The sequence below is a fragment of the Panthera pardus genome, unplaced genomic scaffold (genome assembly GCF_024362965.1).
Source record: "Panthera pardus isolate Hobbes unplaced genomic scaffold, ASM2436296v1 HiC_scaffold_8, whole genome shotgun sequence".
Classification (NCBI taxonomy): Eukaryota; Metazoa; Chordata; class Mammalia; order Carnivora; family Felidae; genus Panthera; species Panthera pardus.
In genome coordinates this window covers 91,033,805-91,052,044 of record NW_026527013.1, presented here as the reverse complement: position 1 = coordinate 91,052,044, position 18,240 = coordinate 91,033,805, and the positions used below count along the sequence as shown (strand labels likewise).

The 18,240-nt window shown below is 37.0% G+C and overlaps 1 protein-coding gene across 10 annotated transcripts in view; it reads left to right on the top strand.

Annotated features, from left to right (window-relative positions):
- The window catches only part of ABCB4 (ATP binding cassette subfamily B member 4), a 79,458-nt gene that overhangs the window by 19,644 nt on the left and 41,574 nt on the right, over window positions 1-18,240 (top strand). For 9 of the 10 annotated variants that reach the window (XM_053896935.1, XM_019443191.2, XM_019443194.2 and 6 more), the window contains 7 exons: window positions 1,296-1,467; window positions 3,950-4,063; window positions 5,154-5,264; window positions 5,481-5,606; window positions 8,778-8,981; window positions 9,342-9,512; window positions 17,386-17,547. In XM_053896935.1, coding sequence (XP_053752910.1) covers window positions 1,296-1,467; window positions 3,950-4,063; window positions 5,154-5,264; window positions 5,481-5,606; window positions 8,778-8,981; window positions 9,342-9,512; window positions 17,386-17,547 — 1,060 coding nt within the window. Of the gene's footprint in view, window positions 1-1,295; window positions 1,468-3,949; window positions 4,064-5,153; window positions 5,265-5,480; window positions 5,607-8,777; window positions 8,982-9,341; window positions 9,513-17,385; window positions 17,548-18,240 lie in introns of those variants that run through there. The other variant, XM_019443199.2, reaches the window with a different exon arrangement.

The window sequence follows — 18,240 nt, the reverse complement described above, 5'->3', positions numbered from 1 at the left end:
GGTATTTGTTTTTTGTTAGAAACACACTATTTTTATATATTTTCTCTACAGTATAATTTTATATACATTGTGTTTTCCCCCCTAATTTTAGGAAGCCCAAATTAGATTTTACACACTTGCTGTTTCTAGCATGGAAAGGTAGATTTAATTTAAATTGATGTAAAAAAAATTATAATTTAACAGACCCATGGTAGACATTTGTACCTTTGTATGACATCCTAGAAGCCACTAATATGAATTTTACTTATTTATTGATGTTTATTTTGGGGGGGGGGGCAGAGAGAGAGGGAGACACAGAATCCAAAGCAGGCTCCAGGCTCGGAGCTGTCAGCACAGAACCGACGCAGGGCTTGAACTCATGAACCGTGAGATCATGACCTGAGTGGAAGTCAGACGCTTAACTGACGGAGCCACGCAGGTACCCCAGTAATATGAATTTTAATTGCTACTCAAAAGTGTAATAGAATGAGCAATATTCAGGAGATTAAATTCTAAACAATAATAGTAATAATAACAGGAATAGGAATTACTAGGTTGTGCCAACTGTGTACCAGCACTGTGTTAACTACTTTCTAATGTTGTTCTTCAGTATCATAATTATCTTACAAGGTAGGCATTATTTACTCCATTTTACAGAAAGTGTAATGAAAATCTAAAAAAATTCAGTAAGAACCCATATCCTATGAGTAGTGATCACTTCATAACCTTGTTCCCTGGCTTGACAGTTGAAGATCAACATGACCAGAAAACAAACAAAACAAAACAAAACAAAACAAAACAAAACAGCAAAGGCCCAAGTTTAAGTACTTGTAGAGTGTAAAATACCTGTCCCTCATGCAATGGGGCAGTAGAGGGAGGTTTTTCTCTTGCCTAGAGAAGAGAAATTGAGTTGTGTAGAGTCTAACTATTTTCGGCATCCTGAAAGGTATTTACATTTTGATGCCATTCCTGTTTGGCTTGGTTTCTCTTCTTCCACCTTAACGTTGGCTTGTGATACTGGCCATGAAGGTGAAGGTGAAGCTCTACCATATCCCGGAGGGACGTTCAATACTGGAACAGCTGCAGGAGACTGTAGGGACCAAGGGAGGTGAGTTACCACCAGTAAAGAGAAGGTTCAGGTGGGTTCTAGTCCTGGCTGATCCTGAATTGGTTCACTTCCCAGGAAGCTGGGTCCCAGCAAGAGTTTCTTACTTTGATGGCTTTCTTCCTTAAACCTCCAACTGTATAGGAGGTGAATATGGCTCTGATTGTGGATTGTTTTCTTGTTACAACATTTGCCTCTCATTTTCTGGTAGGTATGAGAAACATCTACAAAATGCCAAAAAGATTGGAATTAAAAAGGCGATTTCAGCAAGCATTTCAATGGGCATTGCCTTCCTATTAATATATGCATCATATGCACTGGCCTTCTGGTATGGATCCACTCTAGTTATAGCAAAAGAATATACTATTGGAAATGCAATGACAGTAAGTAGTTTTCCTAATATTGATGAAGAAACCGAAAATATTGTTTATCCATCTACCTTTTGTTTCCTTTCATACTCCTCCTTTTCGAAGTATGAGCCATGATTACAGGCTTTTTTCTTTTGGTGAATCTTTGCTCTGTCCTTTGGGCAGAGCTGGCCTTCTAGGATACACAAGGCACAATTATGAGTTGGGGCCAAAAAAGTGGCATGTATTTAGACCAATTGAAAAGCTATATAACATATAAAAGGAAATAAAAATTGGATACATTTATGAATGAACAAATATGGATTGGAGGCATCCTCTGTGCCATTGAGTTTCATCATGTAAGAAAGTAAACAGAGGCGCCTGGGTGGCTCAGTCTGTTGAGCATCCGACTCTTGATTTTGGCTCAGGTCATGATCCTAGGATCGTGGGATTGAGCTTGGTGTCAGGGCTCTGGGCTGGCAGCGTGAGGCCTGCTTGGGATTCTCTCTTGCCCTCTCTCTCTGCCCCTCATGTTCTCTCTCTCCCTGTCTCTCAAAATAAATAAAAATAAACATTTTTTTAAAAAAGAAAGTAAATATTATTATAGATAGGTCATAGTATGAGATAATGCTAAATTTATAGAATATAAAACATCGGCTATACAAAATATAAGGTGGAAAGTCATTTTGTTTCTCAGAATGAACATAGCTTTCTTTTATGATTCTAAAAATAACATACATTAGTTATACAAAGGATTAGAAAACAGAGTTTTCAAAATTATGAACTACTTACAGTTGCTTATAATCTATTAATCCATATATACTTAATGATAACTTTTGGGGGGCACCTGGGTGGCTCATCAGTTAAGCGTCCAACTTTGGCTCAAGTCATGATCTCACAGTTTGTGAGTTTGAGCCCTGTGTCGGGCTCTGTGCTGACAGCTCAGAGCCTGGAGCCTGCTTCAGATTCTGTCTCCCTCTCTCTGCCCACCCCCCCCACTCATGCTCTGTCTCTCTCTCTCAAAAATAAATAAGCATTAAAAAATTTTTTTTAAATGATAACTTTTGGTATAGATTCTCCAGATCATTCTGTATGTATGTATTTTTCTTTCAAAACTGGGATTATGATGCATATCTTTCCATAACCTTTTTTATAACCAGCAGTATTTTTTATAAACCAACAATATTTTGTGACCATCTTTACATGTCATTGATGATCAAAACAACATGTAACCAGTCAAATAGCAACCTTTTAAAACCTACACTTCCCTGTGTTTCTAAACAGAGGATACTGAACACAGTTTGGCTCTTTGGTGAAAAATGAGGGCCATTGTAAAAATTAATCATTTGAAAATGTTTTCTGGGGTGATATCTTCAGTTTCCAATGATATTGAGGGCTGTTTGCTCAATGAGCTTTCATAATTGAGGAGTCTATTCTTTCTCATTTTGGTCTCCTTTCTGGTGGTCAGCTCATAAGCTCTCCACCTTCTTCACTTCCTCATTTGCTAAATTTTGTGAAGGAGACAGAATCCTGACTCCTCTGTGACCTGGTTTCCTCATTTGTACTATGTGGATGGTGATATCTTCCCAGCAGGGCTGGAGAATGATAGTCATGATGTAGAGAACCCAGCAATACCCTCTTCGTAAAAGGCAGGAGCTCTGGTGCATGAGCTTTATAACATCTATTTTGGTAGAGACTTCTTTGCTTCCTTACTGGTGCTTACTCGTACTGCAGATAGTGGATAGATATTTGAATTCTGGGTATGTGAAGTGTTACTGTTACTGTCTTCAGAGAACAGTCAAGCTACGTGTAGATGTTTCATCATGACCAGAGAGAAAGGACTAATTTCTCTACATTTATGTTTTCCTAGTTATGTTAATTATATGGATTCCTGAAGCTATATTCCTGGTGCTTCTATATTAATTTAAAGGGAAATGTGTTAGAGTTTGTTTGCTATAGTATAGAATGATTGTGTAAAGGAATTAGTGCACACAGATGTGATTTAGTGGCTTATAATATGTGAACTGTTACTCTTTCATTAAAAATCTTATCAAAATACATATGGAAAATGCTATTTTAAAAATAGGAAATTCCATGGGACCAAAATCCTTCGTGTTTCATTTTGAACATTCTGTGTAATTTCATGTATAGGTGTAGAAAGTCACAAAGAACTGAATAACAATACTGATGGGAAATGTTTCCCTCTAGTGGCATTAGCTTCAGAGTCAAAGAAGTAGGTTTGAGAAATCTTTTTGACTCTGTGTAACTTCAGGAGAACAACAGATAGTTCAGCAAGCTAGACAAAAAAAATATTTTTGATGTTGAAGAAGCCCATTGAGCGACGGAATACTATATTAACCTTATAAATTTTGCCCTTTTGCTAAATAAAAAAACAAAATGTTAAAAGGATAAACTAAACTCAGTCCTTAGTGTAATATGTGTTTCAGTCATATCTGAGGTAACAATGGGCACCAGAATGGGGCTTGCTTCTAACTTTTCCTCATATTCTCCTGTTCAGGTCTTCTTTTCAATTCTGATTGGAGCTTTCAGTGTTGGACAGGCCGCTCCGTGTATTGATGCTTTTGCCAATGCAAGAGGGGCAGCCTATGCTATCTTCAATATTATAGATAATGTGAGTCACTTATTCATTCCATGTCAAAACATACTTTGAGGCTTGCATGCTTAAATTTGGCTTTGGGTTATAAATCCTGTGAACATTAATTATGTGAAAATAAGGAACCTTTTCTTAGTGAGAGAAACAAAGTACCTCTTATTAATAATATTTCTAAAAGTTTGTCTTAAAATAATAGAATAACACTGACCTCATTTGGGAAAAGTACATCTGCACTAATGTTTATTATTAGAGTTGAGAGTAAAAATGTTTGCTCTTCCAGGGTTTTCTCTTTTTCTCTTCCAAGGTGTAGCTAGACCAAGAATACTATGATTTTCATATGCAGGAAGAATGGGTGGAAAAATTAGCCGTGTATTTTGCTGTGGGTTGCCCCCTTCAAAGAAAAAAATCACTGCATGATTCATATGATTTTTAACCCACTATATTGAATGAGTTTTACCAGCTGCAGTGAAATAAAGAATACAATTTTCACATATTAAAACATGTTGATGCATTTCTGCGGGTAAAATGCAAAGTCGCTAATGAAATTTGGCCTTTTAATTCAAGCAGTTCCTTCTGTGTCATTGTCCTAAGTCATGAGAAAACTGCGTGGCTTCTGAATATACTTGCAGTTTACAATGCTCCTAAATAACTTGGCCCCAACCAACTTTTCAGTCTTCACAACCCAAATCCATGGCATGTGTTGTTTAGGAATAAGCTCATTTTCAGAACAAGCTAAAATACCTGGCTCTATCAATTATAATATGTCTTGTTATCACAGGTGTATAAGCATGCATCTCTGACCATTTCAAAAATGTATGAATATATGCCAAAAGCTTAAAGCAAGATATTATAAGAAATCGAATTAATATGCCCCTCTGTACTTTTCAGAAAATGTCTATTTTCTGAGAAGGAATATTTCCTTCCACACACACACAACACACACACACATGCACACATGCACACACAAAATCTACAACTAGGGTTCTGTCTCATGTGAAGGAAACTGAGCCATTCCAGGTCCTGTTTTTGGAATTTGCTAAGCCATATTCCTTAAAAGTGCAATTGTTTGTCCTATGATGGAATAGTCATTGAATTTTCTTTTATTTAGAGTCCTAAAATTGACAGTTTTTCAGAGAGAGGACACAAACCAGACAGCGTCAAAGGGAATTTGGAGTTCAATGATGTTCATTTTTCTTATCCAGCTCGAGCTAATGTCAAGGTATTGTAAGCAATATTTACAAGAATTCCTAACTCAGATGGATTGTTTCATCATTATAAAGGACCTAAACTCCCTATTATTTTGATATTTATATCCTTTTTCCTTTGGGGTTTTATTCCCTTATTTGATACTTTTTTCAAATTTAAAACTGAATCAAATTAGTCCCCTTTCAGGATTTTGTTGTAAATGATTCTTCTTCTCTCTTTTCCCTCACAGATCTTGAAGGGCCTCAACCTGAAGGTTCAGAGTGGGCAGACGGTGGCCCTGGTTGGGAACAGCGGCTGTGGGAAAAGCACAACAGTGCAGCTGATACAGAGGCTCTATGACCCTGATGAGGGTACGGTAAGTGGGAAGAACCAAGTTCTCCAAAGTGAAAGCTGGGTACCAATTAGCCCTTCAAAAGTGTTTTGTTTTGTTTTGTTTTTAGCAACAGTTGGCATGTGAATCAATTTTAGTAAAAAAGCTATAGACTTGCAATGCATCTAGACAATGCATTCAAACATTTGGACTGGTTTAACAAAAATATGCAAGATGATAAAAAGCCAAAGAACCTAGATGACCCTCTCTTCTGTTCTCACTGAGCACTTCATAACCCACTAAGTCAACTGGAAAACAGTCATCCAGGCCACTGAGACTGTTGTTTTCAAAGAATTTTGGGGTTTGGTCAAAAATATTTCATCCAGCATTTTTTGACAAGCTGATAATCAATGTCACAAGAAGTAATTAAATTAGGACAGTAATTAAATTCACCAAAGATAGTTGAGTTTTCTTAAATGTTGGAATATCTCCAGGGGAAAGTGGGATTGTCTCTTAAAAAAATGTCTTCTGGGACATGGGGGACATTAATAACCTAGGGTACATTTTTTACCTGTTAAAAACTTTCTTATAATTGAAACTTCAGGGGCACCTGGGTGGCTCAGGCAGTTAAGTGTCCGACTCTTGATTTTGGCTCGGGTCATGATCTCGCGGTTTGTGAGTTCAGTCCCCACATTGGGCTCCCCGCTGACAGTGTGGAGCCTGCTTGGAATTCTCCCTCCCTCTCTCTCTGCCCCTACCCCCCTCATGCTCTCTCATACTTTCTCTCTATCTCTCTTTCAAAATAAATAAATAAACTTAATAAATAAATAAATAAATAAATAAATATAATTGAAACTTCAACAAAAGGTGCAAGACATAGTCTTCACCCACATTTACTAATGATATTTTGACCCATTTACTTTATTGTCTTCTCTCTGTGTCCACACGTGCCTATAACATACATGCACATGCATGCCTGCACACACACATACACACACACACGCACACACCCCACAGGCATATTTTTTTCTGAACTTTTGAGACTAAGTTAAGGACATCATGTCCCTTGCCCCTTAAATACTTCAGAATATATTTTCTAAGAAGAAGGACATTCTCTTACATAACCACAAAACAATTATCAAAATCAATAGATTTAATTTTAGTGCAGCACTAGCCCACAGTACATATTCAAATTTCCTCAGTTGTACCACCCTGAGGACATTGAGTTTACCTGATACTGAAATATAATTCAACAATTACGAAAACAGAAGATTACAAGTTACAAAGAAAAACAAAAAACATTAAAAGGCGCTGAGATAGAATAGAGATGGCAGAAATGAGTACAGAGTTTTAGGGTTCATGAATTATTTATTTAATTAATTTAATAAAATACACATTTTGGAAAAATCTGATATTACTAAGGAGGAACATAATCCTTTCCTCATTTGCTAAAGCTAACTCTGAATTGGCTCAAGTGTAAATATTTTTCTTTATTTTTTAAAAACAACCTAGTAAATCATGATCTCGTGGTCTGTGAATTTGAGCCATGTGTCGGGCTCTGTGCTGACAGCTCAGAGCCTGGAGCCTGCTTTGGAATTTGTGTCTCCCTCTCTCTCTGACCCTCCCCCGCTCATGCTCTGTCTCTCTCTCTCTCTGTCAAAAATAAAAACATTAAAAAAAATTTTAAAACAACCTAGTAAAATACTAACCATTAAAAATACACATTTGAAAATATCTTATCTTTGAAATTATTATTGGAATAGGGGCATCTGGCTGGCTCAGCCTGAGGAGCATGAGACTTTTGATCTCGGTGTCATGAGTTCATGCCCCATGTTGGATGTAGACCCAAGTTAAAATTTTAAAAATTTTAAATAAAAAATAAAATAAAATAAAATAATTATTGGAGTAATATATAAACTTTAAATATACATGTCAACAGGAAAAAAACTTCAGAAATTTTATAACTCAGAGATATTCACTGTTTACATCATGATTTAACAATTTTCTTACTACTCAAATAATAAATGTCCAGTGGTATAGTTTTCATTTAATTTTTCCTTAAATTTCTCTTCAGTAAAAAAATCAGTAAAGCTTCAATAAAAGAAAGCAATACATAGAACTATGATTTATATATGATAAAACTATTATATTTAATATTTGAGAAATTTGGATCTATGGTAGGATATGAACATGAAAATCTTTGAGAATAAATATAATTATGCATTTGTAAAAAGTTTCAAGATATGTTCATTTATAAATAAATATGAAACAAAGCAATTATAAGGTACCAGCTTGCACTTATTAATTCAAAAAAAAAGCAAAATGATAAAACTCAGAGGTAGTAAATTGTAAAAGAAAAAAAAAAGCAGATACAGTGCTGGCACTGTAAATTATTAAATTCTTTTTAGAGTGTTGCTTATGCAACCTTTACTCAGAAAATAATAAATACCCAACATATACCAGTCATTGCACAGGTAAGTAATTGTTATCAGAGAAAAAAAATAAATCATACTCTTTAGCCTGATAACTCTCTACTTCTCCAGTGATTCTTCAGTGTTCCTTAAAAGAAGCCAAATGTCCAGCAGGTGGGAAATGCAGTAAATTATGGAATATTACATATTGTAAAAGATCATAATACCATGAAAATGATATGTACACTAAGTAAGTAAGTGGACATTTTAATCAAATTTAAATAGCGGTAAGCAAAAAATAATAGTATGCCAAAAATCTATAACCTATTATTGCTTATGGAGAATAATCCATCCGTGAAAAAACTGTATGTGTAAGATAACAAATATACTTTTTTAAATGTTTATTTGGTTTTGAGAGAGAGAGAGAGAGAGAGAGAGAGAGAGACAGAGAGAGCATGAGCAGGGGAGGGGCAGAGAAAGAGGGAGACAGAATCCAAAGCAGGCTCCAGGCTCTGAGCTGTCAGCACAAAGCCTGACACGAGGCTCGAATTCAGATCATGACCTGAGCCAAAATCAGACACTCAACCAACTGAGCTACCCAGGCACCCCAGTAAGTATACTTTTTATTTTTATTTTTGCACATTGCTGTTTATTTCTAATTCTCATTTATAACCATTTTTAACCACCACAATAAGGTAAATAAGTTAAATGTTAGCTAAGACTTTTTGTAACAAATTAAAGAGTCTTGATGCTTTGGATGTCAGATGGATTTAAAATATTTAATGGAAATATTTCTGTCTTTCAGATTAACATAGATGGGCAGGATATTAGGACCTTTAATGTAAGGTATCTCAGGGAAATAATTGGAGTGGTGAGTCAGGAGCCAGTGCTATTTTCTACCACAATTGCTGAAAATATTCGTTATGGCCGTGGAAATGTCACCATGGATGAGATAAAGAAAGCTGTTAAAGAAGCCAACGCTTATGAGTTTATCATGAAACTACCACAGGTAAAGACTTTGTTAATGCAGTTGCCCTTGAAATTAGAATTTGACTTCATGTGTCTGAGTTCTTTCTTCAAAGTTTAAGCTAATAATGTTTGAGATGCAAGGTTGTCCAACTTTGTTTAGGAAAATCCCTTAAATTATCCACTTGGGAGTATATGGACAGTCTGGTACATAAATCCTGTAAAATTTTATACAGAGTATATGTAAGTAGTTTTTTAGAATTCAGTATTCATTGATTTTATTGTAATTTAGGACTCATTACAATAGTCGAAATGAAGCTCCGTGTTGCCTTGATGAATTTTAGACTCCATAGCTTTTTCTATTTAAAATACATCAGGAACTCCTCCATGTTTTCTGTTGTAGAAATTTGAAACCCTGGTTGGAGAGAGGGGGGCCCAACTGAGCGGTGGACAGAAACAGAGAATCGCCATCGCTCGGGCCCTGGTTCGCAACCCCAAGATCCTCCTGCTGGACGAGGCCACATCAGCCTTGGACACCGAAAGTGAAGCAGAGGTTCAGACGGCCCTGGATAAGGTCAGTCAACCCTGAACACCTGAAGGACCGGCAAACTGAAGCTTTATTGGAAATTCTTGCCAGTGCTTTGTGAGTCTAGATTGAAAAACATAAACATAAAAGCAAGTGAAGCTCTCTCCTGGGGCTTTATTGATTTCCCTTTTCTGTCAAGTCACATTGCAGAGGGAGTAGATGGCCCATTAACTGGTGTGCTTTGACTGAAGTGCACAGAGCCCAAATCCAGGTCTATGCAGCGAGCCACGTAGCTTCATTTACTTCCTGCACATAGGCTGTTGCTTTGATCAGAAAGTAGTTGTGTTAAAATGTGCAGAGAAAAATCTTGTTATCTAGATGCTGGTCCAGCTGAAAAACAGCTCAAAATACTTGCCTTGTTTTGTAGGCAGTAACATTATCTTTATTCAGGAAGGCAAAAGGAAGGCAAAAGGAAATAAAGTTCAATTTGTGTGTTTGTCTAAGCACATAAAGAAGCAATGCATTTTAAGGATGCTGAGCTCATGTGCCCAGCTCAGGTATTTCTAAATCTCTCACTACCGTTTTTAAAAGCGGAAGCTTCACAGGAAGAACCTTATGTTGGGACACTCCTGTGATCAATGCTGATATCATCTGTACTAACAACACAGTATAATAACCAGAGTCAGATGACACCTTATAAATGGGTTTCAAAAACATAAACATCACAAATATATTTGGCTTGAGAAAGTTTAATAATCAAATGTGCAAGTTACTGAACAGCTACTATCCAAACTACCTCTTGCAACTTTAGAGACAAGCTGTATGTATCTTATTTTCTCAGGAAAATTTCTACCTGAATCCTAAGTAAACACTGTGTGTGCTATAAACCGTGTTAATCAATGCTTCCCAGTTTATCAGATTAATCTTTTGGCTTATCTCATATAATTTAATCTAATGATGATTAATGAGATTATAATTGTTCCTCACAAATTCTTACACTGAATTATATTGCTTTCATGTATGTTAAGTCTCAATATTGAGGAATCGAAATGTATACATAGGAAACTAGTATTTGGTTGGTTAATCAGGCATGACTTAAAGCAGGAAATTATTTTTTTAATGCATATATTAAAACAAAAATTAACTTAAAATGGCATTTATCTGTTGACATGGACTTTTTCAGGAGAAGTCAGGTAGGATAAGAAAGGTATTTATGGGGCAAAAAGTCCCATTCAGCCCTAGAGCCCAGGTCCCAATACTTTCTAGGATATAAGCATTCATAGCACTTTCTGTGCTAAAAGAACACAATTATTGGACATGTTATTTTTTTGTGATATGGATAATTTCAGAAAAATTGTAGTCTTGCAGGTTTTAATTCATAGTTGGACAAGTTACTTCATCAATTTTAGCAGTTTGTATTCTCTAGGATTATGACCCACACTCCCCAGTTGATAAACTTTTCGGTTTTAAAAATAGCTGATAAATCACTCATAATTTTTTTAAATCCTCAAGAAAAGCCATTAGCAACTTTGGGCGGGGGAGCTGTTAAGAGCACAGGCTTTGGTGCTAGACAGGCTGAGGGTGGAGTCCTGGCTCTGTTCCTTTTCTAGCTGCATGACCTTGGGCAAATTAACTAACATCTCTAAGCCTGATCTACTGCAGACTTAATTAGGGAGGGGGGGGGGAGAAATAATGTCATAGGATGATTGAAAAGATTAAATGAGTACTACATGTAAAGCTATTAGCACATGTCTTGCACATGGGAAACACTTGGTTATGTTAGCTGATGCTATTATTACGGTGACTACCATTACCATGATTATTATTAACTTAGGTAACTGCTGAATTGGTGCCCTATTGCTGCATAACAAACCATCCCAAATTCATACCTAAAACAGTAGTTGTGTGGATTGGCTGGCTAGACCTGCTGTTTTCACCTGAGCATATGATTGCATTTACCTGAAAGGTTGACTTAGCTAAAACAGTCCAAGACGGTCTTACTCACATGGTGGCTGTCGGCTGGGCATCTCCTCTGACTTCTCATACTCATACTAATACTCACGCAGTAGGCTAGCCTGACTACCTTACATGGCGTTTTCAGGACACTGTACCCAGAGGCAGAAACCAGAAGACATCTAGAGGCTTAGCCTCCTGGACTTACACAGTGTCATTGGCATCATATTCTGTTGGTCACAGCAATTCACAAGGCAGCCCCAGACTGAAGGAGGAAATAGATTCCACTTCTTAATGGGTGAGCTGTAAAGAAAATTTGACTATATTAAATCTTCCACAGCACACCCTCTCTCACAATTATTTATATTTCTCCCATGTGCAAAATAAATTCACCTCTTCCCAATACCCTCAAAATTTTCATGCAGATATGAGCTCAGGTTCAAAGTCTAGTATCTGAAGACCTGTATGTGGTCCAGATATGGATGAGTTCTTCACGTAAACCTCATCTTGATCCAGAGATCTGGGACTGAAAGAGACAAGTTTCTTCCACAGATACACCCAACATGTACTGTTGATTCAGGGATAGGATAATGGTAATCACTCTTGTTCAAAAATTAGAACAGGAAGCACATAGCAGTTACTGGTCCATACAATTCTGAATGCAGTCAGGTGCATGTAGCCAAATACCCCGCTGCTCCAGGGAAAAGGAGCGGTCCTTGATTAAGGCCCAGTTCTATCCCCAGTAGTGGAACATTCTGAGCTCTTAGATCCTCCCTCTGAGAAGTCTTTCCTTTTCAGTAAGAAATGGCCTGTGTCTGCCTCTGATTAGCTTTCTCAGTATGCTTTCTGCATATAGAAATTTGGGACCTACAGGCCTCTTCATATTTTGAATTTTCTCAGTCTCTTTCAGTCCAAGCTGATGAATTCTCTTAAAACCTTAGTTTACTTGGAATCTGGCTATGGTTCACTCAAGCCTCCAAAGCCACATCTGTAATTTTTTTTTTCAAAAATAAACTTCCCTCTACTTTGGGCTGTGTGTGAAGCTGCCATGAGAAAACCCTTACTTAAGAGTCTTAGAAACCCTTTTATGTAGATGCAGGTGTGTACTAGACTGTACCTTAAATCTTTCAGAGATTTTAACAAAAAATCTTACACACTGATTTGATCTTTGGCTTCATTTCCCTAGATGGTTAACGATACACTTTCCAACCAAGCAGGTACTGGGTCTTCTATGTTTCCTCTAAATTCACCTTGCAAACCAAATAGCTCTTTCTTTAGCTCACCTTTCTCTTTCCATACCTTATAAAATACAGCTATTGGAATCCAGTTGGCACTTTCAGCATTCTATTTAGAGATCTCTGGAAACTAGATGTACAAGTTCAGTAGATGAAATAACTTTCTTCCAAGTGACTACAGGAAACATTCTTAAGCAATTATTGCAACGTTGCATAATGCAGGTAACCCTCTTTCCAGGCTCCAATACCAATTCCCTTACTTTTTTCCTAGTCTTTACTAATAGTATTTCTTTTTTTTTTTAATGTTTTTTTTTAAATTTATTTTTGAGAGAGAGAGAAAGAGAGAGCATGCATGCACACACGCATGAGTGGGGGAGGAACAGAGAGAAAGGGAGACACAGAATCTGAAGCAGACTCCAGGCTCTGAGTGGTCAGCACAGAGCCTGATGCGGGGCTCGAACCAAGCTGCAAGATCATGACCTGAGCCAAAGCGGACATTTAATCAACTGAGCCACCCAGGCGCCCTGTTACTAACAGTATTTCTGCATCAGTTGTTTTAAGCCAAAACTTAGTGAGGTGGCTGGTGTGGTTCCTCTTTTGGTTTGCTTAGTCTCCCTCAGGCAGCTACTTCCAACTCAGAGTCAGCTGGACTGGAACATTCAAGATAGCCTCACCCTTGTGCCTGGCAGTTAGTTGGTGATGGCTGTTGGCTGAGGCAGTTCAGTTCTTCCCATGAGGCTTCTTATCTTCCAGTAGATTAGACAGATTTCCTTTTATTATATTTTCAAGGTAGCAAACACACAACTGTAAAGCCTTTTGAAGTCCAGATTCTGGAAATTGCACAAGTATCAATTCCTTCATATTCATTTGGTCAAAACAAGTCACAAGACCTGCCTGGAGTTGAGGAGATGGAGAAACAGACTTCCCCTCTGGATGGGAATGCCTGCAAAGTGTTTGTGGCCATGTTTAATGTACCATAGTTGCCATGAATAGTTTATAATCTATGTAATCGACTCCATATTTTGCAAAATTACTAAGCTAATATATTTTGCAGACAATAAATTGTATCTTTAAAAGGGAAATCTTTTATCACTGCACTCCCGTCAATGTTACAAGTCAGTCATTGGGCCAGTCATTCTAAGGTATAAACTACATTTTAACAATGAAAAATTGAATTTTGCAGTTCATTATCTTTCCTCTGAGGAGCGTAAGGATATAGCACTATTTCATCTATTGTTATTCTTTCCTGATTACCTATCCTGTAAGAATATTTTCCTCTTGTGGATCATTTCTACATTTATCAGTACCTCATGTGTGGCACCACCTGACTGTAGTTATTTATTTAGTTATTTATTTATATGCCTTCTCTTTCCTGGAAAGAATAAATTCTCTAAGAAGCAGAATTACTGAATGGTTCATGTTTATATCTTTTTTTTAAAGTACACTCTATCCCAGGCTTGAACTCAGGACCCTTAGATCAAGAATCACATGCTCTACCAACTGAGCCAGCCGGGCACACCTATGTTTATATCTTTTTAACAATCGCTGCCTTGCACATAGTAGACCCTAAATAAATATTTACTGAATTGATTACTGTGATCCAGCTCATTGAAATCATACATGACTACGTAAAAAGAATTTAATGACCACATCAGCTTTTGACTCAATAGATAATGACTCTTTATCAAAACATACAACAGGTTCTTCAATATAAGATCTTAAAGAATACAAATGTAGATTTATTATTTTGATTTTTTAAAGAAAGTCAATAACCACAACATTTTATACCTACATGACTCTCCTACTCACAGTGTTACCATACTGGAGGGGCAAGAGAAAAATAAAAAATAGCTTTCATGTGATTTTTATCAAATGACTCCAAAGGTTTCATTTTATATACCTCCCCCACCTCTTTTTTTTCCTCAGAAGTTCCAGAAAGGTTAATGGATCAGTACTCCCTTTGTTTGGGCCTGCCTTTCATCCCTGCACATCCAAAATTAGCAGAAGGTCCAAATTTCTTAATAGTTGGTGTCCTTGAATCTTGGATATTTATTTGCCAGTGTTTTTTCATCATTGGAACATCTGATAACTCTGAAAAGAAATCTCTTTATGTCAAATCTCTATTCTGGCCAAGATTTTTTGGTCAAGGGTGACAGTTACTAACTTTTAAATTCACCAACATATCCTTGGTTTCTCTTGCACACCAATCATTTACTCACAAGTCTGTTTGTAACTCCTCTGGGTTTTTTGTTTGTTTTTTTTTTTTAGTGTTGACATAGTATCAACCTATTATTATCATAATGTTAACATAATCACTGTTAGCAATTTACACATCACTATTTTTAGTATCATGAATATGATTAGACTGATCAAGTTATTTCCTATGCGCCTTGTCACACATGGACTGAGCCATGCAACTTCCACATCAGTAAGTATTTTTGAATGCCTCTTTGGGGCCTATGTACTAAAAATCAGACAGTCTTAAATGTCCAGTAGAGCAATGCTCTAGTCTCTGTCTTTTCCTATGGTTTAACTCTTTTATACTTATTTAAACACAGTTGAAGGTGGTTATTTTAGTGTAAAGACGGAAGGAGAAAGACCCCCCTTTTTTTTTTCCAGGAGCCTACACATATGGCTCAATACCATTTTTTTTTGTATATTCCACCTTTCCCCTTCTGATAGACAATGCCATATTTATCAGACATTAATTCTTAAATGTTTTATGTCTATTTCTGGACCCTCTATTTTGTTTTATTGATCAAGTTGCCTATTCATGTGATACTGTCCCCTGGATTTTACTAATTTAATTGCTATAGCTTTTAATGGTGTAATATTTGGTGGAGGTATTTCCCTCTCACTAACTTCTTTTCCAGAATTTTCATGGCTGCTCTTTTTTTAAATTGAGATATAATTCATATACGATGAGGTTCTCCCTTTTGAAATGTACAACTCAGTGGTTTTTAACATATTCACTACATTTTGCAACCATCACCATTATCTAATTGCTGAAGATTTTCATCATCCCCATAGGAAACCTTGTACCCATTAGCAGTCACTCTCCACTCCATACTCACCCCAGCCCTTGGCAACCACTAATCTACTTTCTGTCTCTATGGGTTTGCCTAAGTTTGATTTTTCATATAAATGGAATCATACAATGCCTAGTCTTTTCTGACTGGTTTCATTCATTTAGCGTAATGTTTTCTTTCTTTTCCCTAATTTTTATTTAAATTCTAGTTAGTTAACATGTAGTGTAATATTGGCTTCAGTAGTAGAATTTAGTGATTCCTCACTTACATACAATACCCAGTGCTCGTCACAACAAGTGCCCTCCTTAATACCTATCACCCATTTGTCCCATTCCCTACCCACCTCCCTTCATTAACCTCAGTTTGTTCTGAATCATTAAAAGCCTCTTATGACTTGCTTCCCTCTCTTTTTTCTTTTTTTCTCTTCCCATATGTTCATCTGTTTTGTTTCCTAAATTCCACATATGAGTAAAATCAAATGGTATTTTTCTTTTTCTGATTGACTTACTTCACTTAGCATAATGCACTTAGCTCTATGCATGTCATTGCAAATGGCAAGATTTTATTCTTTTTGATGGTTGAGTAATATTCCATTATATGTATTCACCACATCTTCTTTATCCATTCATCAGTCAATGGAGACTTGGGCTCTCTCCATAGTTTGGCTATAATTGATATTAGCATAATGTTTTCAAAGTGCATCCATACTCAAACATGCATCAGAATATCTTTCCTTTTTATGGCCCAATAATATTCCATTGTATGAATGTACTTCATTGTGTTTATCCTTCGATCAACTGATGAACACATGGATTACTCCCACTTTTTGGTTATTATGAATCTAGGCTGTCGTTTTAATTTGTATTTTTAACTACTTAGGTGAATTAAGCTGGACTCCAATAACCATCCTAATGATGTGGTTTTATTGCCTCAGAATAGAAATGGTCGTAAGAAGCTGTTATCTTAATAGAATTAAAGAGAATCAAAAATAATAACCTTTATTAATGACATAACATGAATAATTTGATGAGCATTTTCCAGGATTTAAATGCCCACTGATAAACCCACCAAGCCAACATGTGAGTTCACTGAACTACCTACTGGGGTGATTTGTAGATTTTAGCTTGGGGCTAGATGGGGGCACTTGTTAAAAAGCAGTTATGGGTCCCACTCTGGAGATAGTGATGCAGATGGTCTTTGAACTATAATTTAAACTGTCCTCATCTCGAACTACATTTTCACCTAAACTGCCTGCATGGAGCCCATCAGAATTACAATTGAAATCAGGCACTTCAGAAGAAACCCTAGAGAAGAACCCCGGAGAAGGCTGCATTTGACAATAATTCCAACATATTGCTGCTAAAGAGCTAGCATACCATATAACTGGCAAGATAGGCTCCCCAGACAAGTGTAAAAACACTTGAGAAAGGTCACGCCTTTTCTTGTTTTGCATGGGTAAGCCTGCACGGTGAGCTTGCAGAATTATCCATCCTTATACTGGAAGGGTTGGCCTCCTTTCTGGTCCAGAACTCAAGTGTCCCTGTGACCTTTCATAGATAAGGATGCCTGTGAACCCTAATCACACTGGGTAAGCTACTCTCATCCACCGCAAACACAGGCATCCAAATGCTTGACTGTGTGTGCTACTGACAGTATATCAACAGTGTGACCCTGCCACACCACATCTGTCCTTCTCCCTTTTAGGCCAGAGAAGGCCGGACCACCATTGTGATAGCCCATCGACTGTCTACAATCCGAAATGCAGATGTCATCGCCGGCTTTGAGGATGGTGTCATTGTGGAGCAAGGAAGCCACGGGGAGCTGATGAAGAAGGAAGGGGTGTACTTCAAGCTTGTTAACATGCAGGTATGTGTTCCCCAGGATATGTTTTTGCTTCTCAATATAGTATTCTTTATATTAGTAAAATATTGGGCAGCTAATGACGTGCTGAGAAATATAAAACTTCAGGAAGATACCTAAAATGTGCATCTGAGACTTCAATTCAGAATCAGCGAAAGAATCCTGCCTGGAAGAGAGAAAGGTGAGGGAGGAGAAAAATGTCAAAAACATTTTGCATTTATTCTTCAGGACAGAGATCCTTAGTTGCCTGGGGAATGTGTTCAAACTTGCAGGTCTTTTCCACCGTAAGATTAGGGACCATCGGAGAAGTGGTAGGAGTGAGGGGGCAATGCCAGGATCTCTAATGGTGGGAGGAGGGCCTTTGTGATTTTGAAACGCTTCCTAGAAGATCCTAACAAAACCGACAGCAAGATTCATGACTCTAGGAAGTGAATAGTTTTGTCTTCTTTGTAAAAAAATCATGCGCTGTAGCTCCTAAAACAGGTAATATTGATAATTATTGGTTTGTATTAACCTTGTATTGTGTTCACTTGTGCACTTTGCAAAATAAATAACCTATAAGTATTTTTCTATAAACATGATTCTTAGATCAAAGCAAATGTATATACTTCTATAAATGTAACTGTAATTAGTATGGTCATGGACTTTTTTGTTGTTTTTCTTTTCCATTAACATTTCAGATACAGATCATCTGGATCC